The sequence below is a fragment of the Myripristis murdjan genome, chromosome 2 (assembly GCF_902150065.1).
Source record: "Myripristis murdjan chromosome 2, fMyrMur1.1, whole genome shotgun sequence".
NCBI classification, from domain to species: domain Eukaryota; kingdom Metazoa; phylum Chordata; class Actinopteri; order Holocentriformes; family Holocentridae; genus Myripristis; species Myripristis murdjan.
Window position 1 is genome coordinate 6,987,275 of NC_043981.1, and position 24,337 is coordinate 7,011,611.

The 24,337-nt window shown below is 41.8% G+C and overlaps 1 protein-coding gene across 1 annotated transcript in view; it reads right to left on the reverse strand.

Moving 5' to 3' along the window:
- The window catches only part of LOC115375849 (receptor tyrosine-protein kinase erbB-4), a 149,487-nt gene that overhangs the window by 101,819 nt on the left and 23,331 nt on the right, over positions 1-24,337 (reverse strand). The window contains exon 3 of the mRNA XM_030075430.1: positions 18,937-19,123. Coding sequence (XP_029931290.1) covers positions 18,937-19,123 — 187 coding nt within the window. The remainder of the gene's footprint in view (positions 1-18,936; positions 19,124-24,337) is intronic.

Genomic DNA, 24,337 nt, shown 5'->3' on the forward strand with positions numbered 1-24,337 from the left:
GACTCTTGATTTGAGAAAAATCTGGAAACAAGTTGATTAGCATTGGAAACAAGTGGGATTATCTCATCTCATTGGAGAACTCTACTGTTATGGAAGAAAAAATTTGAACACTGAATATGAGACCAAATTATTAATCACTATGAAGATTTTTTTTTTGCTGTGTATTTGCATTGTGCACTTTATATACACATAACACAAGCCTATCATTTGGTGGACTGTTAAGGAAGAAAATGATTGCAGTATTGGGGTGCTTTTGCCAGCCAATTAAGTTCACTTTACTGTCGCCCAGCAGTGTGAAGAGTCTCTGTTTTAAAGTAGTTTCCAGGCAATGATGGCCCCAGCACCAATCAGTGACCACAGCTCTATGGGGAGTCCGCTGATGAGCTTTCATCAGTGCTGCTGGCCGCTTGTCCCACATCTCCTTCTCTCTCTCTCTCCTCTCTCCCTAATTATGCTGATGAATAAGGCTGTAATAGTGATCCGTCCTCGTCTGATGAGTCCATGCGTTTGCCGTTATTGTCTCGTCTGGGAGGGGGGCCGGTGTCACGCATCGCACCACTCAAGTTGATCACGACCGGGCTCACCACTCCACTCTTTTTATTAGGATCATCTCTCTAACCATGCCCCCCCAACCACCACACACACACACACACACACACACACACACACACACACAGCCTTCTCCCTCCCTCCCACATGAAATGTACTTTCTCACTCCACTGATGGGCCGACTTGCTGAGCATGGAGAACAGAGAAATCGAGATGATCACTCTTTCCTTCCATGGTTCGGCGCATCCCTTTTTCTTAAGCTTTGCGCATGCACGCACACACACACACACACACACACACACACACACACACACACACCTACAAGCACTGAGATTCACACAGGACATGCATTCCAACATGAAAAGGTCTACAGCTGAAAAATCTAGTAAAGAAAAATCATTTCTGCAAGTATTTTGACAGATTCACAATTTTGGTGGGATGCCAGTTTTCACATCATATATATTTTTCTCCCCACTGACTAAAACTATTAAAATGATAATGCTGTGATTGTTACTGGGGTCTGTGCCAAATTCATGTTTTTTTTTTGTTTTTTTTTTTCCATCTGTAGAGTGTGATTTGTGGGTCAGGGCATCTCTCTAGTTCTTTAACATTTCACCTTTATCAGAAAACTGCAGCTCCAGTGATCTGGATAATCCACTTGGATATATTGCAATTTTGATCATATTTTGATTCATTGCTCAGACTTCATGCATTCTGTGCACCTGCAAAACTGCAGCCAAACATGAGCATAGAGACACACTGAGGCCAGTGACAAACGCCTCCTGACCACAACTTACCACCAGAAAAGAGCATCCTAATGCGTGGCTGCATCAGGCTGACAAAGTCTAGCCTTTGTAGGCAGAGCTGAGGACTTAAGCCGAGGCTTTACCTTTTAAATGCCAATTAATCACTCGATGCTTGAGAGCGAATGCTGAGCGCCTCTGGGGAGCCACCTTGTGATTTTCTCCAAAATATAAATGAGCTTGGGCAAACTTTCTTAACAGAAATTCTAGCAAGCTTTAATACAATTGCATTAATGAGAACAAGGGGGCGGGGGTGGTGGGAGGTGCTGGTGGTGGTGGGGAGGTGTGCTTGTGTGAAGGTGCATGTGTATGTGTGTGTGTGTGTGTGTGTGTGTGTGTGTATTATAGATCGAACAGACTATGGAGAGGGAGTTTGTGCTTTCAACCATTTGAATCTGAGTGTTAGAGAAAATGAGAAAATGGGGGAGTCTGCATGTGCATAAGTGGTGGGTCTTGCTCACTTATGTGAGAGGTGTTCCAGTGCTTTTGAATAATTGTATGTTTGCACTGAAAATTAATTAAAAAAAATATGTAAAAAAGGCAATTTTCCTCATATGGTGGTGTGTAGGTGTACTGCTGCTCCACCTGGCTCAAATTATTGTCCAAGGTGCTGGAAGATCAGAAAATTCAGTTAGAAATAAGGATATCCACACACTTAGTCAGAGCAAATGTCATTTTACTATGGTTTCAGTCTATGAGACCTTCATCAGAACATGCATGAAACAATAATGGACAAACAGGTTTAAGTGTGTGGATATCCTTATTTCTGCTTGCCTCATAAGGTGTTAAAATCTTGTTTTTCCTCTGACAAGGTTAAAAAAAAATCTGAGTCTAGTGGAATATTGTCATTCCACTGGAAGATTATTTCACTAGTTTGAAGAAAAACAAGATTTTAACACAGAATGTGAGACTGAATTCATTGTTATAATGTGGAATTTTTGCAGTGTGTGTGCACATCTGTGCGCATGTGTGTGTGTTTCCTCCCTGAGACCTGCGAGCTCTTTGCAGTCATCTACATCAGTCCCTGGCCCTCTGTGTGGCCTGTGACACAGTGCAGACAGCTGGCATGACAGAAGGTGCCAAACTGGGGAACAAAACAAATTGCCTTCATTTTCTTAGAGTGCAGCATCTTCGGGGAACACCGATGAACATTACACAACTGAAACTGCAACAAATCTGTGACTCAGGAAAATAATGACTGGTATGAGAGCCAAAGAGAGGAAGTTAGGGAAACAGAGAGGGAGAGAGATTGCATTCAAGTTCTTTTTACTGTTCTGAGCCTGGATTTTCAATTTCCCATGGATAATAATGTGTTTAGGATAACCATCTACAAAAATTACTGTTGCTCAGACAGAGAAAAAGAAACAGAGAGGGAAAGAGTGGCGAAGGGGAAAACAACACATAGCACAATCTTCCAAAAACAGACCCAACAAAAAAAAAAATACAGCATTAAGAGAAAAATAAGTTTCCTGCAGTGGAGCCACAAAACTCACCGTGCTCTAACCCAACCAACATCTGTCTCAGGGTTTTCACAAAACACTTGCAGCCTCGCATACGCATACAAAGCAACAAGACAACATAGCATCGGGATCAGCGGAACTCAAGGAACAATAAAGCGTTCAGTTCCCCACTCCACTGTAAAAATCTTTTTCATCTTATAGCTGGAACGCCCGTGATATTGTAGCACAGTCTCAATTGAACTGCACTCCACTGGGAACCGAACAAAAAGCGAGAGAGGCTGGAAAGACATGGATGCACACACACTTAGGCACTTACAGAAGTGTGTGTGCAACTTCAGAGCATTCTGGGTAAGCTGAGGGACTCTGCATCTTCATGAATGGGATAGAGGATTTGATGATTTTTTTTTTTTTTTTTTTTTTTTTTAGACAGCCATCCAACACTGAGTAATAGTAGTAGCTTTATTTGTATGGCATTTGTCATTATCATAGGTTGGGCTGATGTTTTGTAGACAGAATAGAGCAACAAGAGATGCTTAGTCTACTAGCCTGGGACATTAGTTTTAGATTTTTGCATGGCCACTTGCACTTGGCCACTCACCTGCAGCCCAGGCACAGAGTTAGTTTGGAAGCCCACATAGTAGATGGGCTGCTTGATTTGATGGTAACTATACATGTTATCCACTAGTTAAACACAGTTTAAATTGTGTTAACCCTAACCTTAATCCTGGTACACAAATAACCGTATTTTACGTATTTCCAATCACTTATGCACCTAAGGGGTTAACAAGTTGTTTAGTTTCATATTCAGTGTTTTATTTTTCTTCAAGCACGGTAATAAATTAATAAATAATCATCTGATCAGATAACATCTCACTTGTTTCCAGTGCTAATCAACTTTTGTCAAGATTTTATTTTTATTATTTTTTTTTTTCTGAGATCAAGTATGAATATGTTGAAACAAGACAGAAACGCCTGAAAACAAGTTTAAAAAAAAAAATCTGGAAACAAGATTAACAGCATTGCAAACAAGTGGGATTATCTCAGACCATTGGCAGACTTGTCTGAAGATTTAAAAAAAAAATCAAGATTTTAACACTCAGACTGAAACTAAATAACTTGTCAAGATGGATAATTTTTGCTGTGTGTTACCTTGCTGAAATGAACTTTTATTAAAAATCAAGCTGTAGATTGGTATAGTTGCTGTACCTCACTTTCTCTCACGGTTTCTCCCCCAATTTGCTGTAACTAGACTAAGAAACCTCAGCTATTTGAGATAAACACATGACTTGACTAGAAAACAAGCAGTCAGTCCCTTAGGAAACCCTCTGTGTGTAATTGTAAGGCACTCCACTGTACAGTGCCTCCAAGTGTTTACTCTAAAGAGGCAAAGAAAAGAATGAAAGAAAGAAAAAAAAGAAAAAAAAAAGGCAACAGAGGCTGCTGAGAAAGTAGCTGCTTAAATGAAAACGACTTCTCGAAATCCCATGAATAACTGTTAAGGCTCCAGACCGCAAACAAGCCTGTGCGAGATAAATGGCTTCAGATTGCAGAGATAATAGAGACAGAAAAAGGCAACTAGTTTGCCTCGAGGCTCGAAAAGCAGAAGCATCAGCAAAAGGGTTAGGTTGTACGAGTGACCAAACTACAATGAAATTTTCAAAGGAGCTCAAAGAGGCGGCACGTGGCGTTTTCCTTCCAGCGAGGGGAAACATCTCTGCTGGTATAGTTGCAGCGTTTTATAAAGACCTGCATTATTCACACACCTAAAAAGCTGTCAAAGGGGCGCGCCATGTTTTATAAATGATATAATCCTTACAAGCAAATCCACAGTGGCTGCGGCCCGCGACTTGAGAACTTATCTGATCTTCACGGAGAGGCGGAGGTAGGTCTCCAGAGCCCCGTTTCCCCACTTCTCCATTATTAGCTCTGCCAGCCAAAGAGATATTGTGCTCTGTGACAAATGGGAGAGGAACGCGAGGGTGCAGACAGTGCGGGGGAGGTCCCCTCCATCTTCCCCCTGCTCCTCCCCCTCCCCCCTCCTCCTCTCCCAAGATCCTGAGCGCTTGCCGCGGTGTCCTCCCCGATAACCATAATTGTGTTTTAAAGCCCCTGATTAAATTTCACAGTCTCAAATGATATTGTTTTGCGATGAATCCTTATGAAAAATGCTTCGCGTTAGGGGATTATGGAAGCTGTGTAGGCGCTTGAAGGAGGCAGCTAAAAGGTGGGGGCGGAGATGACACTTTTTTTTTTTAACTTCCTCTATAGCTTCAATGGACACTAAATGAATCCCTGCCATCACTCTTCGCTCGATTCCTCCACCCACTCTCGCTCCACCTGTCCGTCACGCTCCCTCTCTCTCGCACACAAACACATCACGCACACCTTTCTCCTTTGCAAAGATTTCTCTCTCCCTAACTAAACATGCACACAGGTTCCACTGCCTTCACGGCTAGGACAACTTCCAATAGTAAAGTCCGTAACAATTCCACTAAGACCTAAGAGAAACCCTGAAAAATAAAAAAAATAAAAAGAATATAAAAAGTACCCTGGTGTCAATCTCCAACTTTTGCCTGTCTCATTACTTTAGCATTATAATGTAAGTCTCCCTCTCGAGTGTCACAGTACCTCTGAGAGGCCGATTTTTTTTTTTTTTTAGAGGTGACACAAAATGCAATCAGGGTGAATGAGAAGCCAGCAAATTCAATAATGGAGGCAAATGAAAATGGAGCTGGAGACTCTGCACTTAAGGCAGGGGTGGGCTCACGGCCCTAATAAGCCCTCTTCTGTCACCGCTTCCCTGCATCTAAATTAACCAGCAGCCCTCCAATCAGCGCAGACAAACAAAAGAGCCAGCCAAAGAGATGAAAGCTCCGCTGAATGCTAATCAACCTAACGAACGGCAGCGGTCGTCAATGATCAGCGCTGATGGGAGGGGGGCAAATTAGTGGAGAATTTACATCCAGCAATTAACAGTGCGTGCTGCAGTAACTTCAAAATATAGCTTGACAGCACTTTAAGTTCCGTGTTTGTGGAGTTTGGAAGTTGAGCGGCTTTGAAAGTAGACTGGGATCATGAGCAAAATAAAACAAATCTCCTCTTTTCAGAACTTTAAAGTCACAACAAAATGAAAAAAAAAAAAAAAAAATCAGCTCATTAGCTAATTTCCCACGCTGGAATGCTCACCTATTTAACAATTAATGCCAGAGAAATCACTAAAATTAGGTTTTTTGTACTTTTATAAACAGTGAATCTTCAGCGGAGAGGCCATTCTGGACCAGTAGACGTCAGCAAACCAATAAATACATCACATTTTTGAACAACTATGCCCCTCCAATGACATGAAAACTACCTTTCTCTCCCTAGCTCCCATTGGTTTATACTTCCCGCTCCAACAACTTTTTTCGTCAGGAAATACGCCACATTAAGAAAGCGACATGCCTTTTCAAGGTGTAAAAATCGGATTTGAGGCACATAAATCACATTTAACTTCTGTATCTGACCAAACCTCACACAACAACAACAAAGCATTGAGCTGCAAATCTGCATGAAGTGTGTTTTTATTCAGGGGGAATGCCTAAATATTTGTGAATTTTTATAATGAATTGTTTAAAAGCTTTCAAGGCCCCAGAGGCCAAAAATACCATATGCACTTGTGTACTTTTATTTCACACTTGTTTTTTATTCAACTTTTCCTGAACTTTCTTCCTGTACTGTCTCCTCCAACATATAGTTTGCACCTGTTGCCATACCATTGGACTTATGTTTTTGTGTAGTGTGTGTGGGAAGGTGTTGGGAGTTACTGTCTTGAACTGAAGCCAATTTCCTTGAATGCACTCCACAAATGGCCAGATACTGATTCCAATTTCAAGTATGAAAAACAGCGAAACACTGCAGTTACATGTTGTTTTTCTCTACCGCAGCGGTGATAGGTTGTTTTACACAGGAGCTGCCCGTACAGCCAATCCACTCTCTGTCCTGTTATTGTGTGGGAAACTGAAATTGAGAAGGCACTGTGAATGGACCATTGGGGAGCCATCAAGACACTGAAACTGCTGGGTAGTTCAGCTCATGATCTGAAATGTAGCCTATTATTAAATGTCCACCGGTGAGTCAGGAAAGCAGAAAAGGTTTTCTTAGAGTTTTGGTGAGTGTGTATGCTGGAGCACTCTCTGCACAGACACACACACATACACACGCAGACACACACTACTTATTTGACATGGTTTTTTATGACTCAAATATGACTCATTATATATTTCCACAGTGCAAATGCTTTAAGAAGTGTCAAAAACACAGCTAACCCGCTCCATTGACAATGACAGTTACAATGGGCTAAATGGGTAATTTGTCATTTTCTGGCACAGAGCAGCGGCGCACGTCCCTCCACTGCCGCAATTTGGAGCACGCTGACATGAATAGGCACACACAGACACAAGTACACACAACAGCTAATCAACTGTGACCAGTGAATTGCCTCCATCTGGTTCTATATTTACTGTGAGGTCCTGTCAGGTCCAGACTATACAGCCAGTGCAGTGCAGCTCCATTCCTACTCCCACTTCTTCCTGACTCTACCTCCGTCCGTCCGCTGTGCCTCCTTCAGCTGCCGATGCTTTGGACTGGCATTTACAGACATATTCATCAGCTATAATGATTGGCTACGCTCAGCGCTCTGTAACGTTAATGGATTTGCGGCAGGAACGTAAATTACACACTAGATCTCAGGAGGGGCTGCCGGGCCGAGTCTGGCCCGCTTAAATAATAATGAACCAAAAAAAGGCATTAAAACTCGCCAAAGTCAAGCAGGTTACAGATGCCTGGATGAGATGCACAGACACTTGCATGCAAACACTCAGGTATGTTTATGCACATATGCACATGAAGCACAGCATACATCATTGATGCCAAAGGATACAAACATTGTGCAATGTTAGGAAAATGTGTGACACATGGTTACAGAAAACATACGGGCACATTGAATATGTCTGCCGGCATGAGGAAACTTGTATCTCCAACACATCAACTTTTCAGAAAGAAAGAAAGAAAGAAAGAAAGAAAGAAAGACAAAGAAAAATGGCCGTGTTTTAAGTATGATGAGAGTGTGACATAATTTAATGTGGTAGCCATCTTAATGAGTCACTTAGTTTCCTATTCAGTTAAAATGTCCTCGACAAGTGAAAATGAGATAATCCTACTCGTTTCCAAAGCTTCTTTCATGTTTTTTTTTTTTTTTTTTTTTTTCTGGCAACAAGAATAAATGAGTACGTTTACATGCACACCATATTCCGGTTCGGCTCAATATTCTGGTTAAGGTAACTGCGCCGCGGCAACTGGAATATTCCGTTTACATGTTACTTGGCATGCCCCCGTGTTTCGGCGTATTCCACTCTCTGACGTAATGCGACACTCAGCCGCGGGGGGCAGCAGTGCGCGTATAGGCGTCTGGTCTGCCGGAAAAACAGACGAAGAAGTCTTCTTCCTTGTCTTCTTCTTCTTTTTCTTCTTCTTCTGTCGCTATTTCTATGTTTTCTCCCATCGATATACTCTGTGATATTTGAGTCTTTCATTAGCTGAAGGTGGACTGCAGTCTCCTGGCTCTTGCTGCTGTTCGCCATGCCGTTTTCCCCGCTTGCAGGTAACCATAGCAACAAAGACGCCACAGGATTCCTTGTGAGTCGAGCATGCGCAGTCGTGACTGAATATTCCGGTTTGGGGAGTTTTCCGACTAAGGTGGTTACATGCCCCAATATTCCGGTTGGAACAGGAATATTCCAGGGGGCTTATTCGGAACTCTCTCCAACCGGAATATGACCTTAATCGGGTTCGGTGCGTGTTTACATGACACGTGCGCAACCGGAATATTGCGAATATTCCGGTTAATACAGGAATAAGGTGCGCATGTAAACGTGCTCAATATGTTGAAACAAGGCAGAATAAGGCAGATCAGCACACTTGGATCAAGAAAATGACACTTGATTCGAGAAAATCATTTTTCATGGAAAATAATTCATGGCAATAAACTGACAAGCACTGGAAACAAGAGCCATTATCTCATCCCACTGTCAGATTTTTTTTTTTTTTTTTTTGTTTTTACTTCGTTTTAAGGAAAAAAAAGTTTGATGTTTAGTTCGATGACAATGCATTTTTAACATGATCCAATTGATTCGGAAAGGTTTTCACGAGCCCAAGACATCCAAGAGGGATGTAATCCTGAGATGACACCATGAAAACCACCAAAATCTTAACTTGTGAGGTTTTCGCACAACGGCAGCAATATGCAGTTACATCCTGTCACAACACATCCTGTTACACCTCACAGGCTGGTTGGCTATGACCCTCAGATCCTCGACGTGGGTGTTTTCTATCTACATGCAGCTCTCTAAGAGACCAGAACGGTGCCTGCAAAGCTTGTGGTTCAAATAAAATTCCCATCCAGAAATGTGTGGGCATGTTCTGAAGGCAAGCCGCAGAGGCACAGGAACAGAAAGTCCAGTGACGAGTAATTCTAATCCCCCATGATTGTTTTTAGCACTAATGAGCAAGTCTGATGAAGTCACTGCTTTCTCTCTCTTTCTCTCTCTCTCTCTCTCTCTCTCTCTCTCTCTCTCTCTCTCTCTCGGTCTGATTACGTGGGATTTCCAAAGACTGCTGGATGAAAATGCAAAGTCATTCCATCTCACCACCCACCACCTAAACATAATCACACAGTCTGCAGCATGATTAGGTTGCAGCCAGTTAATGCTAGTTAGCTAGTGTATGGATTTTAGTTTTGTTAGATTTTTGTTTCCAAACTGAGGGTATTCTGATTTTGAATTTCTCACTGATATTGTTTCACTCACATCTTCAGTCTTTTTTTATTATTATTATTATTATTATTATTTTAATGTTTTCCCAACTATATTAGATTTTTCTTATCTTGTGTTGCCTATACTTGACAGTTGACACAGTCAGGATGGGGTGGGAAGAGGTATTTGCCTTTTTATGCAGAAAGAAATGGTAATATTGTTCTCCATATACATGACATTTTTTATTTATTTTTTAGTTCATTTAATTAAAGGTACCCACTGAAGTTTGTGACCACCTCAGGCATGCAAAGAGCATGGGGGCGATGTATTACACATACCAATATAAACAATGCTACTTAAAAAAAAAGTCCATAATAAGGCTTTCAGGATATATTTTGAGGTAGAGAATGCATTCAGGTCTCAAGGGTACAACCAATGTGTTGATGAGAAAATCTGAACGTGTTCAAAACCAAGAAAAAACACTTTTAACTTTCATTTATTACATATTTACTGTTTTCAAATAGTTGAGGTTATTAAGTCTTCTCTTATGTGTCATTGGGTGAGGCCCATAACACCTCCGGCAAATTCTAACACTGCAGGAAAAAATTACAGATTTATTACTATTTGATAACTACACTATACAGCCTCATAGAGTAAGGGGAGTTGCAGCTAACTGATGTTCTGCCAGGTATGCAGGTAGCTGAGTTAGCCAGGGTCAGCTGGTATTGACCTGCATGTGTCAGCCAGCGGTAGTGAACCTCAACATCAAAGAACGGTGCACAGGGCAGCAAAAGACACTGCCCTGGGGGAGTATTACTATTCCATTAGAGATCATTTAGCCCTCCTCCAAGACATGCCACAGCCACTAATGGAGACAAATTCAAAGCCCCAGGGTTCCCTCGTCAAAGGATTTGAACAAAAACACTAACGGCAGCACAGCACCGAGAGCACAACACTGAAAAAATTGAGCACGGGCCTGGCATTACAATGACTTTTGGGTACAAAGGCGTGTGGTAAAAAGGGGAAGCAGGAAGAAAGAGAGACGGGAAAATAAACTGCAGAGTCAGACTTGCCGTCCCATTGTGTGTCTGTGTGTCACCAAATGTCACCTTTTTTTTTTAACGAGCAGTGCTTTGCTGGTGTTATCTTGTCTGTTCTTCAGAAGTGACGCTGAACAACAACAGTAAACAGATTATGCCGGCTTCCTGGCTCTGACGCATTCTCTCCAGGTAACAACACAATGGAGAGGACTCGGGAATGCGCGGTGAAGAGACCGAAATGATTCCCAGCCAGGCTCAGTAAGAAGGCTCACATCTCAGACACATCTGAGAGGCTCTTTGGGACATTTGACATTACATAACTTTGGACTGTTTATGTTTTCAAGCAGGAATGCTGGTGCATTGCTTTGGTGTCCCAACAACCCGAAAAAAGAAAGATGAAAGAAAAAAGCGAAACTTTTTTTTTTTTTTTTCCGCTAGCAGACTGAAGGGCTTTCTCGCTTTGCTGATCTACGACTGCAGCGTTTTCTGGGGTAGCAAAGCAGCGTTTGAAGCTGGGAGATATGTTTTAATCATTTGGTGCCTTAATGATGACACTGGATTCATTATTAATGGGCCCCGTCCCTCTACTCTCCCTCTCTCTCACAACAGGCCGGAGAGTGAGTGGGTATTAGCATTAGCCGCTGTTGCTCCATTTGATCTTTGTGTAATTACACCACTTTTTGCAGATTACATCACAAGCTTTATGTAAAGTAAAGAGGCCTTGGAAGTTGAAATTTTTTTTCTACACAAATTCCCAACACAATTACCATGGTCCTTATTTTTTTCTGCATGTCTATTTTTTCCTTTCTTTACAAGATAGAGAAGCACAGCACATTTTGTGCAAGGGGAAAATCAGGAATTCTTCTGCACCCTGGCAGCGAGTAAATATGGCTCGGCAAAGTGCCTAACGCTCATTGTGTATGAGCCTCTTCCCACTTTAGTGCCAATTTTGATGGGAGCCCAAAACGTATCCCACAAATGTGAAAAACAGAGCTGAAGGATGAAGGCTAGCTTGCAAAAAATTTTAAAAAGAACAGGGAAAAAGAACAACAGCATCTGTCAACTGTCTTCATGTGAGGTGCGAGCCTGTAAGAGGTATGTGCCTTTTTTAGACCGTAATGCCCAAGATTAAGTATCTTTGATGTGCTAGATCTTAGGGTCTTTATAGTTTTATCTACTCCCCATTGCCAGGATTTAGCCGACACATTCAAATTCACCTTTTCTGACACCTAGGAAGATGATTCAGTGCTTAGAGAATTAGCAAACTCACATGGAGGATTATTACACTTATCTAAACCACTGTTGATACTCTAAATTGATAAAATGCAATGTGTACTTTGTGAAATTGATGAGGTTTCATACCTCATACAGCTTAGTTAGACCCCCCTGACGTTATTATAGACATCAGTATGATACAGTCAGTTTCTTCCATTCTCCTACAATCATCATTTTGCAAATGTCCTCATATACATATGAAAACAAATCTCCATTTGTTTTGCTGAATTAGCAGAGTGGTGTGAGCAGGTAAATGAGAATCTGCTCAGATTGCTCGTGAATCACTGAATCAATCGTCACGCTCTAAAAATAAAGATGCACAAGGGGTTAAGAATGATGAAGTCTACTAATCAATTAATCTCAGCAGCAACCCCGGTGGTGATTTTACCTAATCCATTCATAACGCTCACAAAAAATGCTCTAATTAGTGAGACAGTTAAATTTAGGGATGTTTGGATTGTTGCCAGGCTTTGATGCTCATCTCTGGCAGTGCTGCACTACTGTAACTGTATGGTCCCAGTGAGCCTTGGGCAGGGGAAACAGGTGAGAGAGGTAGCAGACAGGGAGGGGAGGAAATGGGTCTGGTGCTGTGCTTTCTGTAAACGTCACGGGGGCATTGCTGCCAGATGGGGAGTTGGATTCAGAGCTCTCTTTGGTGCACGCTGAGCCATTTGGCTCTAACCCAAATGGGCAATTTCACAGAGCAGGACAGTGGGTAGAAAAAACAACGACAATGGGAAAAAACCCACAAACAAACCCACATAAACAAAGCAAAAATGAAGTCAGGATTGGGGGAGGAGGGGAAAATCTGAAAATGGTTTTAGATGGGCACTCATCACCATTGAGATTCTTAAGGTGGTTATTATCACCAATGATGCACTGCATGTGGTAATTAGTATAGCAATGTGTAGCAGAGCATGAGTGTGTATGTGAATACACGTGCCTGTGTGTGTGCACTATGGGTGATTCAGGCTTACAAAAAAAAGGTTGGAGCACAGGGTGAATATTAAGTTTAAGACGACAGTATCAGAGGAGTTTCTTTAATGCAAATCACTATATGCCCGCTGCTATGAAGAGGACACAGCTGTATGCATACATACTCCACAGCCAAATTGAATTCCATGCTTTCTGTGGATTCCCACAGTGTACTGAACCCACAGTGGACTAAAGCCTGCACTGAGGCTGTTGTTTAATGTGCTGTGTGCAGTGAAAAATACTGAATATATATTACTCAGCCACAGATATCCCCACTAGATAAGGCCACAGTAGTGGCAGACTGCAAAATGAATTACAAATAGTTACTTTACCATTCACTGTTATTAGTGCATTATACCTGGAGATCTACGTAAATGTGAAAGCTAGTTTTGTTATCATAGTTTGGACGGGAGAGTAATTTGTCTGCATGTCCTGGACAAATCAGAAGCTAATGCTAAATTATATTCAATTTTTGTCCCAAGCAGCCAAGTGAAGGGAATGAGGAGGAACAGCACTGATCCATATGCATGGATAGATCTGGCTTAATTGCAGTGCTGGGGTGCCGGGGGATCAGATGGTATAGACCTAAGGCTTGAGATGTGAGGCAGCCATCCTCAGTGTGTGTCGACACAGGAGATGTGGGGAATGTCAGTGCCATGCAGGTGAGGGGGCGGTGAGGAGCGTCCATCACAGCGGTGAACCTGAGGTCAGCTGTGCCTCTGCAGGCAAAAAACGAAGAACACGGCCATGTTTTTGGACATTATCAGGATATTTGTAACAGGAAGTACGTCAGCATTTGTATTTGACGTTTTGTGTTTTTGTGTTCTGGCATTTTCAAAAATGCTCCAATGTGTTTGTTTGTTTTTTGTTTGTTTTTTCCTTCCGAAAAATGCAGAAATAAAGTTGGTTTAAAAAATGTCTGTATCAATGTAGATGTGATCTAAGTGAAACAAACAAACAAACACTTACATAAAGCCATAAAGACAAACTAAGGTTAAGGTTAGAGCTTGGTTTAGCTATCAAAAACTCTGAGTGAAGGGAGGAGCCTGTGACAAATTTCCTGCGTCTACTTTTAGGTTTTGGTCATGGTGAAATCAGAAAAACCTTCCTTGGAAACTCTGCTCACAGTAGAAAGCTTAACCTCCACACTTTCCAGTTGTTATTTAAATGTCAAACTACTGCCTGTTTCTAGTTGTGCCTCCTCCACATAATCCTTTCATGATAAGGAAACATTTCTTTCAATTTTTCTTATTTGTGTCAAAGTAAGGCATTCTCACTTCACAAAATTTAATGAGACAAGGCTGGAGGGACTTCTACGTGGACAGATATGTTGTCCAAGCAAAACAGATACATCTCATATGTGTTGGTGTGTATGTGGTTGATGATCATGGCCAGTTAATCACATCACGTCATGCCAGGAAGCTTATGAAGCACATTCGTCATGCCGTATTTTCACCTCAACGGAATACAAAAAAAAGGGGAGTGGAAGTGAACAAACACCTGCTGTTTCTCCCTGAATCGAGTGACATCTCTGAAAACACAAGGACCATGAAAACCTGACCTGAGGTTAACATGCCCTGGCGGTTTGCTTATAGCGCTTTCATTTCGCATCCCCTTGAAATTCAAGTTCGCAGTGTGTGCTTGTGTCTGCATCAGCGCCTTTGTCTGTGTGTGTATCCATCATCATAAAACATGTCCTTTCTTCGTTTGTCCTTTAAAAAGTGTGTAAAAGATACATTCATTGGCACACTTTTTCGGAAGAACCGGAACACAAAATGGGGAGAACGGGTGAGAAGTCCGCAGCAGGAGAAAAAAAATATACTTAAAAAAAAAAAAAAAAGTATATGAGTGACTTATGATAAGTCACGTTGGGATAAAAGGCCACTTTCGCTTTCCTCTCTTGGCGGGGTGGCAAAAATGGAAGGCATCCCACTGCTTTACCAGCTCAGGATGTCAGTATGCCCTTAAAGCTCTCACGAGTCCTTTATCACAGTGCTCTGACTCCATAAAACGCTGCTTATTACACTAAATCTGTCACATGCACTTTAATACGGATCACCGTTTGATCGTATAGCCAAAGATCGAGCATCAATAGCAAAAACACCTCTGCAAAGTCAGCGGTAGACGTTATAGGGTGTTGGGCTATATTTCCATTGTCCAGACTTCTCCACTTTGAAATGTTTTTCCAATCAGTCCAGTTGTAGTGTTTCTTAACATCCTGTTCTGAACTGTAAGACTCCTTCCTTACATGCATTGTAGGTGACACATTGAGAGAATATACAATAACTATTGCTCCTAGCAATAGTGATATTTATTTAAGCTAAAAATAATGCACTACATGAAAAAAGCTAAAAGAACGCAAGGGTGCCATGTCTACATGGAGGCCTTGAAAAATTTGATTTTGGATGATTTCAGCATTTAATGAGAGCGTTAACTCCACCAACCTGGTGAACTCCAGGCTTATTTGATATACAAATAGCGTTCACCCAGCATCATTGCAAAACTGCAAGGGAGGCAAGGTGACCCCTTGTCCAGGTCTGAAAAAAGTTATGTTGTGGAACAATCAAATCCCTCAAGTTTGTTGGGTGTTTTTTTAAGATGGATAGAAATCTAACAAAGATATACTGATGTGGACAAGCGTACATGAAAAATGAAATAAACTGGATATTAACTGGACAAAAGATGTATGAAATTAAAAAGTAAATAAACCTCAGTCAGCCGTAGAGAACAACAGATGGTGACATCACCTGCCACCAAAAACCAGGCACCATAGTTTTCACCATTAGAGGTCAGGCTTCACAGAGATTTGGTTTAGTTATGCTTTAAGTGTAATTGGGGGCTAAGTATCAAGGACTGTCATCACCAAACACTTTCATCTTCATCACTCATCTTGTTATCAAGAAAGAATTGTCTTTATCTTCATTCACTTTATCGCCCCTGATTGAAATATTTTCTGTTTCTCAGCCTGGTTGGAGCCCCTTTTTTCTCTCTCACTTTCTTGAGGCAACAAAACGAGCCCATGTTGATGCTTTAAGAACAAATGCTGCTCTTGTGCTGCATGCTCAGAAACTCAGTGGGAGACGCTAGGCTGTTGTTTAACACTGTACTAATTCGGTTCTATCTGACACAGAGGTTCATTCGGTTTCTCAGTCAGGGTAGATGGAGGACAAATTGCCCAGAGGAGCGCGGCGTAAGCACGCAAATCGATGCCAGAATAGAGGCCACAGGCAAAATACAACAAAGGAAGATGCAGCAGAGGCATCCTGGGGGCCATGCCTGTTAGAGTGAATACCATGCGCTCACTGTGTGGCGTATTTGAGCCCAGTTTGTGACCTTTATCTTGTGTCTCATTTATTCTCCCCTGCACAACCACATATGAAATATATCTTTAAAGTTGTAACATTTTAAACATTAACATATCAGATAAATTGTGATACCATAATATTTTTACTGAAAATAAATGGTGACCATGGTGGAGATGATAAGTAGCCTTTATCTCTTGCCAGTGGTGTTTTTAATGCTAGTGTATCTCAATATTAGGACTTTTCCCACTAATGGTGTTGTTTCCTGGTGCTTTTTGTTTTGCCTCCCCTTTGTCTGCATGCATTTGTTTTTTCCTTCATTCCACTGAAGAGGATTAATGTGTTGGAAGTTATTTTGCCTTAGGCCCTTTCCTTGTTCCACCATTTGTCATTACTAAAATGTGCTGGGATAAATGGTATTCTCTTCCGGTTTTGTGCTATAAAGCAATCTGACAGTTCCCAGAGCCTTGATACTGATATTGATACTGTAAGGATGACTATTTGTCTTTCATAAGATATTTACACAGAGGAGAATTTTCATAAACAATCAATAGTATTGTGGATATGATGACAAATGTAGATAGAGGTAAATAACTCAACAGCTAGAGCACTTTAAAAAGTTCAGAAAATTACCTCCAATCACTGTATTACAGTCTTTCAAACCAGGAAAGACAAGATGAATGCCCTTTTGCCATATTATCCATGATGCCTGACTATATCTAGTCTCATATCACAATATTGATATAGCATGAAAACACTGCCCTACCCTAAACCATATTTTGCTGTAGTTGGCGTTCATACACTGAAAACATCCCCTAAGTGTGAAATCCTCCCTGAGCTTTCAAGATTGAAGAGGTTTGGTCTATTTATCCAGCCAAGCTCATGTTTCACAACCATTTCTAATTTTGGGTTTGTTGTAGCTCATAACCTTCATCGCTTGTCTCAGCATCTCCTTGTTAGGATCATTCCTATTGCTCTCCACTGTGCTTGTACTGTATGAGATACAGAGAAATGTCGTACAAATACAAAAAAAACAGTGGTTTCAAACTGACCTGTAGTGCATCTTCCCAGATCACATGTGACAGCTGTCCCTCACCTCAACACATCTCCTCCAACGCTTTGTGTTTATTCTGGAAGCGATGGTAATGCTACTGCTGCCCACTGAACCAAGCTACAATAAATACCGACACCTGACTCTCGGCATGTTGGCTGTCACAAACAAGGTGTTACTTTGAAAGATCTGTGACTGTGAATTGTAGATGATGCTGAGCTAATGATAAGCTCTGTGGCAACTGCGCTTGCAGCATTGCTTCTTTAAGCTTGGGGACTTTTTAGACTGCTGGTGGTGCTGTGTGTGGATACTGGATATCAATGCAAAAATCATCAGTTCCAGTGATCTAATTTGACCTGGCAGTGTCCGATATATTAAGCATGGAGCTTAGGGCCCTGTTGGCCTGGTGGTGGTGCTGTGGCAGGCCAATCAGTTTCATTTTGTATGAGACAGATCTCAGTGTAGAGCTACATCATCTTGCCTAAGACTGAGTGAGCAGTGCCAGAGACATTGCTGCTGGAAGCTTTGGGGACTTTTTGGCCCATAGGTAGTGCTGTGCTTGGTCAGTAATGTTTATATTCAAAGTTCCTGACCCTTGCATAAAAATCCATTAATCCCCCAGGTTTTGTCCAGGACAGGCCAACAGAGACTCTGAAAATGTATGTGATATTCATAGCCTCTTCTCCAATTTTTGATTGTGGGGGTCAATCACAGAGAAATTGAAAGCAGCATCTCCAAAACCCCTGATGCCATTCCTGTGGCCATAGAATTATGATGTTTGAGGATATTAAATACATTAAAAAGGCAGTACCTTTTCAGATAAATTAGATTGAAAAGACAAAAAATATGATTCAGTAGGTTGAGGGTGATGTTAGCTGCCTCTGTCTGTTTTTGTTAACTGGAGTTAGCAGGTCATCCCAGCACTGGGAGACACTAAAATGGCAAAGATGAGCTGATGCCGATGTCATGACCCAAAGGTCTGATTCAAAGATAAGTCCAAAGGTTAGTGTAGAGACACAAGCCAGCCTTTGCAGGAGCAGTAACTTTGAGTGTGAACATCTGCATGAGCACTGTTATATGGGAAACAGAACATAAACATGAGCCACGTCCAAAACCTTACTCCATGAAACAAGCCTATTTTGAAGTGTGTAAACAAAAATGTAATTAACAGGAAAATAGGACTTTTCACAGCCATTTGATCCCTCTCTATAGCAGCACAGGATTAATTTGCCAGGATAGCAGACACGTTGCTTCAAAAGTTGAGTTCCAATTTCGTGACTTAATTAAAAGGGGCCTATTAAATCTGTATCTGTGGGTGTAAAAACAAGTCAAACACAACCGTTTATTGAGCAGGAAATGGCAAAATATTCTACAGGGTGGTGACAAATATATTCCCAATATGTGAAAGCGTACCTTAATTCATCCATTGAGGCAGTTTAAATTGCTACAAATCACCATTTTCACCACTGATTTATCATAATTACTACAAAAAAGTATATTTTGCTTGTGTTTTGATGCATCAAAGAGTCTTTTGTTCTCATTTTTTGCTTCATTTACCTCACGAGAATGGAAGGGGAAGAGAATAACAGGAGTGACGAAGCACAATCTGTCAGTATAAGTGAGTTTTACACTGACAGATTGATAGTGCAGTGCAACAAACAACAAACCCGCCAAACACTCCCACAGCCCTGACCTGTGAGGTTGCGTAGGCCCAGCTGCCTCAGGCCATAGTAGCCGTCCCGGCGGTAGTTGAGGAAGATGGCCAGGGAGTAGCGGCCCTCGTACAGCTTGGTGCCTCGGATGATCCGCAGGTTCTCCAGAGGCAGGTAGTCGAACTGGTTTAGAGCCACCAGCACATAACCTGTCACCTCCCTGATAGACTGCATGGAGAAAAGAGAAATGGGAGAAAAGTATATTTAATGTGGAATGTGAAGGCGATAGGTTTTGGTCACACTTTGGATAGTTCCTTACAGACATTCAACAGACTGTCAGTTGGTAAATACAAAATGTGTCTGTATGTCTGTATACTGAAAATGAGTCTGTAAATATTCAATCTGCATGTCCAACAGACTGTCAAAAGATATTTAAGGTGTTCGTCAACAACATGTCAGTAAAATCTGAATGCCTGACAGATTTTAACATTTAGTTGACATTATTTCAAAAGATGAAAAGTATTAAAATAGCATGTTGATATATAATTTATGAACTGGATAACAGTGGAATGGCTATAGTTGATCTTGTAAATTTTATTGACAAGTTGTTGACATGTAACTTAAATATCTTTTGACAGTCTGTTGCTGAATATTTCTCGACATGTTGCTGAAATATGATTCAAGGCTTATTGGAAATCTACTGACTTGTTTTTGATATTTAACTTAAATATCAGCTGACATTCTGTTAAATGTCTATAGGGGACTACGCAGGGAAAGTGTCACCAAGGTGTTGACGTCAGTATCAGTGCAGGGAAAAGGAAGAGCAGCTCAGTCTCACAAAGTTTCATGAAAAGACCATGAATGCTGGAATGCAGATTACATATTGAAGACACAAATAATGTGAATATTGCACTCAGTCATAATGAAAATATTATGTGGCTATAGCACAAACTGGACACCTGGTTGTCCCTTGAAAACTTTAGTTCACGAGGCACATGGAGAAACTCTGGCACAGGTCATAGTTAGGCAACTAAAACTTTTAGGTCAGGGAACAGTTTGTCCATTGTTTCAATAAGAAAAACTTTTGCTGAAAATGAGACTCACAGTGGAAAACTTCAGCATATGAGCTGAGAATTGAACTTAGGTCATCGGAGTTGAAGGCAAGTGTATACACCACACACCATCCTGACCTCTGTGGCCTCATTTTCTACTGCACTATTTCCACGTCGAGCTACTGCCTGCCTAAAGTTGTGTCTCGTTTACAGAACACGCTTGTGGAGGGGAAATGTATCTCACTCATTGTTTTTTGTGCATGTTAATTGCATTGTAAGATATTGATCGTAATGAAAATACAGTATCTGATCATGATTCTTTGCTGATTAGAAACTCTGTGCTGTTGTTTGAGCCATGCTGAGCCATTAAATAACCACACCTGGATGACAACAGTATTTCCAAATCCAAATTATGTGTATTAATAATAATATTTGCTTGATATACTGAGTATTTGCTAAAGTAAATATCAAAAACAGTAATAGTTTTTGATTTGATTCCAGATCCAACATATTGGTAGCATTTCAAAGTGTTGATTTTAAACTATTTAAAGCACCAGAAAGGTGTGGTTTACCTATCAGTTGCCAAACAAATCTTTTGGGCACTCATTACTGAATACCGAAACCCACTAAGGATCAAATTTATAGTACTTCTTAGTAATATTTGACCCAGGTCTGACTTGAAAGTAAGACACCCCAGATAGATGGAAGATAAAGAATTTGGAGGCAGTTCAAGTTTAAAGGCCTTGGCTTAGTGCCTGAGTGAATCACACATAATATCTTCCCATAGAAAGCTGCTCTCCAAAACAGTGTTGAGCACCTTACTGAAGAGCACGGCAGACCTCAGCTATCTATCTATCTCAGTGTGCATCAATTGACCTTCTCAAAACTCACTAAAAATCAGGCTGATTACCTCTGTGGTATGCACTTGATGAGGCAAATTAATTCAACTGCAAAGTCAAAGTCTGAAGGGTGAGGCCAACACGAGCACCTAGAGTTTGTGTAGATTTTTTATTTTGATTCTCTTCCCTGGGATTAAAAAAAAAAAGGAAAAAGTTTGTCCTCGTTGCTGAAAAACAAAAATCATTCCCACCCCTGTTAACTCGGGTTAGAAGGTCAACCATTCACAGCACTATGTTATCACATCAACAGATAATAGCTCCTCAGACAGCCAAGGAAAAAACTCCCTCCAGCTGACAGCCCTATCAATCACTTTGACAGCCAATCACAACCTCACATACAGCATCATTACTGGATACCGGGTCCTAGCTTTAACCAGGGGGGTACAGTATGTGTGTATGTGCATGTGTGTGTGGGCGAGAACACAGCACAGTCCCATGTCACTACGACTCCAGCTCTGTGGCCATGCAATATTCATCTGAGTTGCTGAAACAGCAGCTCGAGCTTACCTACACACACATGCACACACACAAACAGCTGTCAAATGCCACAGTGACACACATCTCACCAGCCATCACTGACAAACCTAATTAGGACACTACATTTAAGGGAGAAACAAAATCTGGTGGATCTATTTAAAAAGTTAAACGCTGATCATACAGCAGAGGGAAAACATCTCCAACTCCAATTAATTTAGCCACACACTTGATGTTAAAATCTTGTTAAAATCTGCCATCTGCCAAGTATAAATATATTGAAGGTAAGGCAGAATAAGTTAGATCAGGCCACCAGTATCAAGAAAATGACACGTGATTGAAAAAAAATCTGGACACAAGTTGATTAGCATTGGAATGAAGTGGGATTATCTCATCCCACAGCCTTTTCCCCCCTTGTTTGAAGAAAAAAAAAAAAAAAAAAGATTTTAAAACTGCATATGAGACTAAATTAGTGGTGATTTTTGCAGTGCCAGCAGGATTTTACAAAATTATGATTCATTCTTGCATCTTTTTCATTTTCGATTTCGTTCAGATTTAGGTCCTGCATGTGCTGTGCAAATTCTACATAATCATTAAACAGCACACCATTATTCAAGGGCGTTTTGAATATCTAGCCACGCTGCATGAAGGGAAGCGGTTCTGAAGCAGTGGGCAGACACAGAGACTTCTTAATGACCACAGACAGGCCAGTAATGATGTGGATGATTGGCTTGGAGGGTGGGAGGAAGTGAGTAATGTGAGGTTTGATTGGCTGCTGACCTCTGGGGAATGCTAGTGGAGACTGACAGCTAGGACACAGCATGCGGAGTGCCTGTATTTCAGGATAATAGCAGGTAGCCTAGAGTAGCTTCCATATTGAGAACTCAGCAAACACAGCACACCTGCCAACTTGGCCTATTGTAACACTACCACAATAGGCAGGGAACAGACAGTGGAGGTGCTTATTAGCAAGATTACAATGTGCCAATCACTGGAAGAGAGAAAGAACAACATAATAAAGGAGCCGTAGAATCCATTTCAATGGAGCTTTTGATTAGCATATTATTGCAAAAGGATTTCCATTGTGAGGGACTGAGGGGTTTTTGACACTGCCTGTCAAAAACGCCTTCATGAAATCACTTCCTGTCAAATATGTTTTCTGAAAATCCTTCATGTTTTGTCAGAGTTGCCAAATTGTGCAACTCAATGCAACTTGTGACTCAGCCTCAAAAAAAAAAAAAAAAAAAAGTAAAGGAAAAAAAGATGCTCTTTTCTCTGCAGGGCTTGATGATCTGGCCCCATGGTTGGAAGTTGCGCTGTTTCATCACTGTGACCCTAGTGTGACCTCCATGTTTAGTGCTGCAAGCCAGGGTGCCTCCCAAGCTGGCCCTGCTATCATTAACTGCGCCGTAACCCCCAGGTGCCTGCCAGGGGCGCTGTGACTGGGCCAGGAGGGGGCGGCTCCGCACCCGACCCAGCTGTAGGCATGCACTAGGCTGGTATTATGCTGGCAGACTCCACAGTGCTTCCACTGTGCCCCCTTCTCTCTGCCAGCCTCCGGGACCCGCTGGCAAAACCAAAGAAAAACTGTTTCCCTGTTGCTTGGCAACCAGAGGAAAGCCTTCCAGCGGGAGTGAGGGGGAGCAAAGAGAGAGAGAAAGAAGCAGGGAGAAGAAGAAAAAGACTTAGAAAGGATTTTTTGTTGTAATTTACCTAATTAAATTAAAGGATTACTCTGGCCTTTTTCAGTAATTTTGCTTCGGTTTAACACAGTTTAATTTCCTTCCGTTTGCCCTAAAAAATTTTTGAAGGCTTTCTAGATCAATATATTTCTGCATTCCTCTGAGCTGGAGCAGGGAGAGAGGAGGGAGTAGGGAGGTTGGAGGGAGGAGGGTGGTCCGGAGGGAAGTAAACACAAGCACCTGCATTTCCCCTCCCGCCGCATCAACTGCGCTCTGTCTCAAAAACACAAACACAGGAGCTGAAGGATGCTACTTGGAGAAGCTCGCTGCGCCTCGCCATTGCTTTGTGGGCGATGTGTGCTCGGATTTAACAAGGTGGACGGCAGGCAGAGAGGGCAACCGATGTGTTTTTCCTCACATTTTCTCAAAAATGCGGACTTAACAAGGCAAAGGAGGGGGGGCTAATTTGTGCCAACAAAGTGCCACCCCATCCCCCAATCTCAAACACACAACACACACTCCAGCCTCAACCCCTTCATCCTCGCCTCAAATAACCCCTCCTAGCTCATGACTTTAGAGCTGCGAATGTGATTAAAGTGGCTCAAGGCAGGGAAAGACCATCAAATTGTTACAAGATCTGGCAAAAGCCCAGGTCATTATTTGAGAAACCATTTTGACTTGGTCTTTTGATAGCAGCCTGACTCAGATGGATCAGAGTGTTTCTCTGTTGTGAGAAAACACAAAGGGTTTGCGCAGAGCTTTGCCTATTGCATGCTTGTGTTGCACACTAAACACACACACTCACACAACCTTAACACACACTAGCACTGGATATGCCGGTAACCTCCACCTACGCGCTAAACGCCACAAGGCACAGACAGAGTTGACACAGGTCATCTACCCATGATGCATAGCGAGTTTAATGTTTCCCCTAGCATTTTTCTCCATCAATTGGAGGCAATTAGCGGCCTAGTGTAGAGCCTTCAGCCAAACAGTCCTACATGGTCCAGGAAGATTTGTTTCTCCTCTGCTTCTTTTTAGCCTCCCTCTGGGCAACATGTTGAATTTTTGCACATGCGTTTGTAAATCATTCTTTGTAACTTCAGGATGCATCGTATTGACAGGGTAGAAAGCCTCCCGCAAAGCAGCCAGAAGAGATAGATTTGCACAACTTAATCATGATGGAAAGAGGCTGCGCTATCTTGGAAACAGAGCTGTTCCTCGTAGCCAGGATTGCTGTGCTCAGACACCTGTGACCCCTCTAGATATGTGGAAATGTTTTCGGTGTCTGCTGAGACCCTGCAGTTCAGTTCGCAAAGCACTATGGCTGCACTC